This window comes from Petaurus breviceps, unplaced genomic scaffold (genome assembly GCF_028583685.1).
Source record: "Petaurus breviceps papuanus isolate PSGF00001 unplaced genomic scaffold, PetGlider_PUasm1.0 90723, whole genome shotgun sequence".
Classification (NCBI taxonomy): Eukaryota; Metazoa; Chordata; class Mammalia; order Diprotodontia; family Petauridae; genus Petaurus; species Petaurus breviceps.
The window spans coordinates 3,844,526-3,852,528 of NW_027187323.1; the positions used below are offsets into that span (position 1 = coordinate 3,844,526).

The following is an 8,003-nucleotide window of genomic DNA, read 5'->3' on the forward strand; positions in this document are numbered from 1 at the left end:
AGAAGAAGAAGAAGAAGAAGAAGAAGAAGAAGAAGAAGAAGAAGAAGCAAACTGTGTTAATTCAAGAATAAAGGAAAAAATACCTAAGGATTTCTCAACTCAAAAATTTACTGAAAAGTACAAGCTAAGACCTATGCAGGGAGGGGGACCCTTAGAATTATAAACTGAAAAACAATACCCTTTTTTTTCAGTTGGTTGTGACTCTTCATGACTCTGTTTGGCGTTTTCTTGGCAAAGATACTAGAGCAGTTTGCCATTTCCTTCTCCAGCTCATTTTACAGATCAGGAAAATAAGGCAAACAAAGTTAAGTGATTTTCTCAAGGTCATAATGCTAATAAGTATTTGAGGTCAAATTTGAACTCAGGAAGATAAGTCTTCCTGACTCCAGGGCCTGCACTCTGTCTGCTGTAGCACCTATCTGCCCAATGTCCTTTTCAACCCCTCCTAATAAGAGAATATGAAGATCCAGGTAAAGTAAGAGATCTGAGCCTCTGCACAACCAAAAATGTTCTTTCAAAACTATTTCCAGACAATAAATAGTTACAAAAGCATGTATCTACTTAGAACAAACATGTCTTAATGTGAAGAGAAATTTAACCCTGTGGCTGTCAAGAAATATATTTTTTACCTTCTAAGCTTTTGCCTTTATTAAGTCTTTGACTATGTAAGGACAGATTTAAGTGAACCATCTCTTCTGTCATCTAAATTCAACTGGAGATGTCACAATTTAGAAAGACTATTGACATAAGCATGGCCAGAATGGTGAGGTGATGCAAAATCCTGCCATTTAAGAATCAACTGAAGAAACCAGAGATGTTTAGACTGGAGAAGAAAAGACTGAGGAGGCCACGCAAGCTGTCTTCCATTATCTGAAGGAATATCACTTGTTTTGCTTGGGTCACAGGAACAAAATATGGAAGCAGATTCATAGTTAATCAATACATGAAAAAAAAAAATTCCCAACAAATTAGCGCTACCCGAAAGTGGAACATAATATCTTCTGAGGTACTGCTAGAGATCTGCATAAAGAAGCAAAATGACCAATCACTTGTGAAAGATACTATAGAAGGGGTTCCTGGTTTAGGTATGACTTAGACTAAACACTCCAAAGTGACTTGTCTTCAATCAAATAGGTAGTACTCAAGTAGCAGAGTTCGGTTATGACCCCAGGCCCACTGATGCCAAATCCTGTTGCTCCTTCCCTTGTACCAACGCTACTTCTTCATAGACAGAATGACATCAGGGACCTGGAGGCCAGCTTACATAAAGAACAGCTGATGGAACCAAGGCTTTTTCAACCTGGAGATTTCGGTTAAAACAGTAAGTGCCTTAGATTATTTGAGGGACTATGATGAGGAAAAAAGGAAAGACTTATTTTGTGTAACTCAGACAGACATATACAGAACCAATGAGCTGAAATTCTAGGAAGGCATATTTGAGCACAGTATAGGGAATATTTGCAAAGCAATAAAGTCATCCAGCAGTGAGATGGACTGCTTTATGAATTCACTGGAATTGTTCACAAAGAAGTGACGACACTCAGGGCTACTGTAAAAAGGATTCCTTCATGGAATGGCCTTTACACATTCTAAGGATAGGAAACAGAATATGGAGCAAACAATGAAGAGAGTTAAAGATACTGAAAACTTTAGGACCAAATCGTTCTTAGTAAATTGTCTATCATACACATATAACATGGAATCATAGTATTTTAGAGCTGGAAAAGACTTTAGAGACCATCCAGTCCCAATCCCTTTTATTCACTCATTCATTCAACAGCCAATTATTAGGTTCCTGTGTCCAAAGAACCATATAGGACACTGAAGATAAGGATAAATAATACAGAATCCTGCTCTCAACTGAGGCCAGGATAAATTATGTGATTTGAGCAAAGTCATATGGCTAATATCAGGAACAGGACTAGGAGTTCTATCTCCTCATTCCCAAGCCAACATTCTTTCTGTAAGACCCTTTGGCTATCAGTGCTTCTGCCTTCATATGAACCAGATCAAACCAAATGTAAGATGTATGTATCATCGATTCAGTTACCCCCTTCCAAAATCCTTACCTTAAATCTGGGGACATCCACTATGTCTATAACATATGCCCTGAGTCACTTTGCTAAATAAAATCTGACCTTAGGTGGGTCACAGATGTGTTATTATTATTAGATGTTTGAAAGTGGTCAAGAGAAATTTATTTGGAAAAAGAACGAAAATTTAATCTTGAGAATGTTTTTCCCAGTTATTCTCTTACTTTCTTCATTTCTACTGCTCACATCTAAATATACTACTCCTGGCATCTTCAGGTTCAGTCTTCAAGCTGAAATCAATGCTTTGTCTAGACGTCACATTTAAAACCTAACAAAGTGAAATCTGCCACACAGGACTTCAAATGTAATGCGCATACTCACTCACCAGGCAGATTTGGGTTATAAAAAGAAAGAACCATTGAACATTAATAGACAATTTAATTCTTAAATGTCATAGAATAAAATGAAACCCTAAGTATATGTGTATGTGAGTACATAGACACATACACATATGTACATACATTTACACATATATATGCACATATATACATACATACATGTATAATATATAAAGAAAGGAACTACTAAGAGATGTAGGTACATAATGTTCAATCCATTCAACTCCAGGTAAGAAATACTACTCCCAAGTTTCTGTATATGTATGCATATGTTATTTCAAAGAGCAACAAAATTAATGATGATCTGTTGAAAAAACAGCTGGGGAATATTTCTATATGAGTTTGTTTTCAAAGATACTAAATTCAGTCTGCTTTAATCTACTAAACTAAGTGTCAAGACTTTCTTTGTAAATCACCAGGAGAGAAAAGACATGCTTTGGTGTTACTGGCCAGTCTATGACATAGGTAAAAGAGATCCCCAAAAAGACAAAATGGAACAGGAAAAAAAAGAGAGAGAGAAGAAGAGAGAAAAGAAAAACTATAGAGAGACAAAGAAGAAAATACATGGAGAGAAAATGGTAGAGTGCCCTCCAACAACTTGGCTCATCCCACACATAGCCTACCATGATCTAAACTGATTTCTGAAAGAAAGACAATACAAAAGGGTTACCAAGTCACAGCAGTAAAAGAAAAGGCAACCTTAAAACACAGGTCCATGACAAACAAAAAGTCAAGATTATTCCACCAATAAAAGTAAAAAACAACATATATTAGAATAGGAAAAAGAGACAAAGAGAATTAAAACGTACCCAGATACATATAAGTATCACAACATTTTAGAATTGGAAGAGATCTTAAAAAGCATCTAGTTCAACCTCTTCATTTAATAGAAAAAGTGAGGCCTAGAAAAGTGGTTTGCCCATAATTAAGCATCAAGACTGGGATCAAACTAAAGTATTTAGTCCTTTGCTCTCCATGCTTCTCACCAATTAAATTTTTGTGAGCCAAATTTATTTGAAAAATTATCAGCAATATTAATATTGCTGGGAAGCTGTTATTAAGGTATCAAAATAAGACAAGTACACATTCTTAAGAAGTTACTTTGGGATTCCCCTCGGAGGGTGCATGCTGCTTAGTGAATATGAGTTTTACTGGAATTCTCACTGTGGTTGGTTAAGGCTTCCTTAAAAATTAGAGTTTTTCTAACATAAGTTGTAAACACCTAACATAACATGTTTTCCTAGCATAAGGTGCAAGAACTTCTAACTATGGCCAAATCTTAGCCTTCTGAAGGCAAGGGCATTAGTCAAACTAATCCCAAAATGTAGCTAATATTTCTAGGCAGCACACACACACAGAAAACAAGACACAAACACATTAAATAATTTTAAAAGGTCCTTGGGATTGAAACTGCTTAAATAAAATTATTTCTTAAAAAAAAAACAAAATTCAAATTTTCTTCCACAAAATGCTACAATGAGATACTAAATATTGCTAATTAACTCAATCCAATTGCAAAATTTGCAGCCACTATGACTTAAAAAAAAAATAACCTCAAGACATCTCAAGAAGAACATAGAAAAGAATCCTTCAAGTTGATTGCCCCAACAAACCAGATATGGGTTCAGGGCAAATGTAATAAATTATTTAATCCTTGAAGAAGGTATTCACAAGTATTCTACCTTAATAAAAAAAAAAGTGCACTCTATAGTTGTCATCAAAATGTATAATTGAAAATCTTAATCACACAATGAACTACAGCCCATTTTCTAGTACTTTTAGATGCAATCCTTCAAAAAAAAAAAGATGATGCAAAGATGAAAAATCTTCCTGTACATAGTTGACTAGAGATTACCAAAACAATCCACTTAACAGGTTTTCTTTTTTTTTTTTCAGAAAAGATTCCATTCACTGGCAAAACAAATGGTTTGTTGTTTTGTTTGTTTGTTTATTTTGGTTTTTTTTTTAAGGTTGGGAGAATTCTATAAATCAGAGAAAAAGGTAGCATTTCTTTGTTTCTGAACTGGATGTCTCTAAATACTTAGTTTGAATTTATGTAGATACATTATTAAAAGATTTTGGCTCCTATAATAGAATAAAGCATTTCAAATAAACTACTCTTTAGCCAGGAGAAGGATTCACTGTTACAGCAAAAAGAAAAACTGAAATGCCTACCTGAACTGAATGAAAATACTTGTTACTACATTTTCATTTCTTGTTTTATCAAATATAGCTAATAGATGTCCTGTTCCCAAGAAAACCTAGGAAGTTTTTCAACTTATTTCAATATATTTCAAATATTACAGCAGTGTAAGAACTCATGATAAACCCAGGTCCTTGGGGCACAACGTTATAATCATCCTCAGATTTTAAAAATTTCTGGAAACAAAATAATAATGAAATAAAATGCTAAGGATGAATTTACAATCAGATTTTTATGTTGTCACATTTTAGAAGATGAAAAATTAAAAAGGGTTAAAAACATTCAAAACCAAGGAGATTATGAAGGGCATTCTAAGATGAATCTAAGTTTCTAAGATATCTCTCTTACAAGAATAAAACAGCAAATTAAATGTTATACACACCTGCCTATATCCAACAGGTTGACTCTGCATAACCTGAACCTTAAGCACATTGTATGTGTGTAAAAACATATAAATATTTAGAAAAATTATAGAAGAAAGTTTGAGAGACTCAAGAAAATGTCTAACAGAAAATCAAATGTAGAATAAAACTTTTCTTCTCTATTACTCATTTAAAAAAAAAATAGACTCATAGAATATTCACTAGCCCAGAAAGATGAATCTGAAAATCTAACAAGTTTTTATAAAGAAATATAATCATAAATATTTCAATAATGAGAGATTTTATGCCAAAGATAAAAATCAACAGCAGGGGCAACACAACAAAATTCTCATGGCACATCTACTTGATAAAAGAAGTCCTTTAGAAATCTAATATTTTAAGTTATAAAACTGCTCAAATGTTACTAACAGATTAGATTTTTAGAATTTCTTTTTAAACTATGCAGTATTTATTTTCTTTTTTCCTAGGAGCTTCATTGTAAACGAAACATTCTACAGCAGCAGAATTATGGCTATTTACCTGCTGGCCTAGTGAAAATGATCTTACAGGAAAACCGTTGTTCAATTTCTCTTCTCTTGCTCCCAAGCTAAGTGGAGAAAGCTGCAAGAGCTATACAGCAAGCCTCCTTATTCCAGAAGTAGTGACTTATGTCTGCTCAAGAACAACCTTGTTCACCAATTAGTGTGACTCAGGTGGGTTTGGAATGGAGTAATGTCCACAATTCCTTGGGCAGTTAGAGGCAGTCATGCTCCTCCTCCTCCAAGGCAGGAGAGCTGAAAAGGGGGTTCAATAGAAGGTTCCTCAAGAAGAACAAGAGGAATACATCAACCAGAGCATATGAGGATAGAAGAGGAGTACTGGGGAAAATAAAAATCACAACATTAAAGCACTCTGCAAGCAAGAGCAAAAGATTTAATGTTATCGAGGCCTTCATTCTTTTTAGCCATGCCATTGTTCATCTTCCCTCCCAAATCATGCACAAAAAGAGCTGTCAGCCTGCCTTAAGCACGTTCCTTCTTCCATTTAAACAGACATGATTCTTTTGGTTAATCTCTGGCAATGATCGCCATTTCACAGCACGTTCAGCCCACCCGGAACTGATCAATACCACTACAGACATAAGACTAGACTTTATCCATTTATTAACCACAAGGAAATGTACCATTCAGCAAAATCCTATAGAATTCAAAGGTTGTGTGTGTGAGTGTGTGTGTGTGTGTTGAGAGAAAAAGAGAGAGAAAGGGAGGGAGGGAGGAAGGGAGAGAGGGGGGGAGAGAGAGGGAGAGAGAGAGAGAGAGAGAGAGAGAGAGAGAGAGAGAGAGAGAGAGAAATACACAAAGAAATGACTACCACCCCCTATGGCAAGTAAGATTAAGATACGGCCACAATAATCCAACTGTCAAATGACAGATATGCAATAGTCTTTTCACTTTACAACCTACGCAATTAAGTGCTGGATGTTATGGTAAACAAATCTAGAATATTTTAAAGTATATTTAATCGATTCAATATATAGTGCATATGAATGCACACCTTTAGACTGTAGTACAACGTTAATAGATTTTCGAAAATAAAAGACTAAACATCTTTTCCAACCACTGGTTGCAACCATAAAGCATTCTCTCAAAATCAAAATTTCAAATAGAAAATAGCTAGCTAGATCATCCTTCCAAGCACTGATATCAGTCCTAAAACATTCTCACTAAAGAATTCAAATTTTTGACTACTGGATATTATTTTATATAACCAATTTTCCTACTAAGAAAACAATACCTATAAGCAAGAGTTTTAAAACAAGAAGCATTCGGTAGGTGAATAAAATCTATACTTACAAATGGTATTCGAAAACCCAGCAGATTACCATAACACACAGCTCAAATACATCCTCTGCATACAGTACTAGTTAATTACTCTCAGAACAGCCAACTATTTTTAATACTGCTGGACACTGAAGTTTAAGAAGATGTGAGACCCAGCTGAAATGATGGATTATTGATTACATATTAATGTTTCTTATGCTACTAAAATTAAGTAGCAGTTGACTAAATTGCTACTATAATGTTCATGAAAGATGCATTTCAAACGAAGCTACATATTTTGGAATATGCCTTACCAGGTTTCAAATATTTACATAAAATGTCACCTGTGGTATTTGCGGCTTAATTGAAACCCTACAGAAGCTGTCATCCAATGTTATGGCCACAGACCATTTACTTTCTCACTCACTTCGACAACAGAGCATTCACTCATGTCAGCAAACCAAGCTAACTCAAAACGATTTAAAAAAAAATTCATGGAGGCTTCCAGATCATAATCAAACCGGAGTGGGGGGTGGGGGGACTGGTGAAAAGGTTTGGGGAGGGGGGGAGAACCTCACCAGTCTCCACCGAAGCAAAACGACCCGACAACAACAAGCCACCACCACCACACTCGTCCAACTCCAACCTACCTGAAGAACAAGAGATAAGAAAGACAGCAAACGCCAACTTTGCAGCGGCTCCCATTTTCCCGAGGCACCGGGGAATCCGTAGCAAGTTCTGGCGAGATATCCAGTGCCCTGGGTCTTCCTTGGAGCCAAACCCCCCGGTGTCCAATCAACCGTCATAGGGCATAGTCGGAGCTCCCTCGATCGAAACGCTCCACGGGGTGGGCAACACCAGCAACAACAATCACAACAAAAGGCAACACCAGAAACAAAAAAAAAAAAAAGAAAAGAAAAAAGGAAAAAAGCCAGCACCACACACACGCGCGCACCGAAAAAAATTTTTTTAATACTTGAAAAATAAAAATTAAAAAAAGGCACCACCGACAAAAGCAGATTTAAATCACTGTCAAAATCACTGTCAACTCTCCCCTCTCATAGCTCGCTGAACAAAACGCCAGCGGAGGGGAGGAGGCGGAGAAGCAGGAGGAGGAGGAGGAGGAGGAGGAGGAGGAGAAGGAGGAGGAGGAGGCGGAGGAGGAGGAGGAGGAGGAGGAGGAGGAG

The 8,003-nt window shown here is 36.1% G+C and overlaps 1 protein-coding gene across 4 annotated transcripts in view; it reads right to left on the minus strand.

Moving 5' to 3' along the window:
* Positions 1–8,003, minus strand: part of ACVR2A (activin A receptor type 2A) — a 152,923-nt gene that overhangs the window by 143,983 nt on the left and 937 nt on the right. The window contains exon 1 of one of the 4 annotated variants that reach the window (XM_069066741.1): positions 7,467–7,930. The exons of 1 other annotated variant lie outside the window; for it this stretch is intronic. In XM_069066741.1, coding sequence (XP_068922842.1) covers positions 7,467–7,521 — 55 coding nt within the window. In that variant the 5' untranslated portion in view covers positions 7,522–7,930. Of the gene's footprint in view, positions 1–5,536; positions 6,236–7,466; positions 7,931–8,003 lie in introns of those variants that run through there. 2 more of the 4 variants (XM_069066740.1, XM_069066742.1) reach the window with 2 other exon arrangements.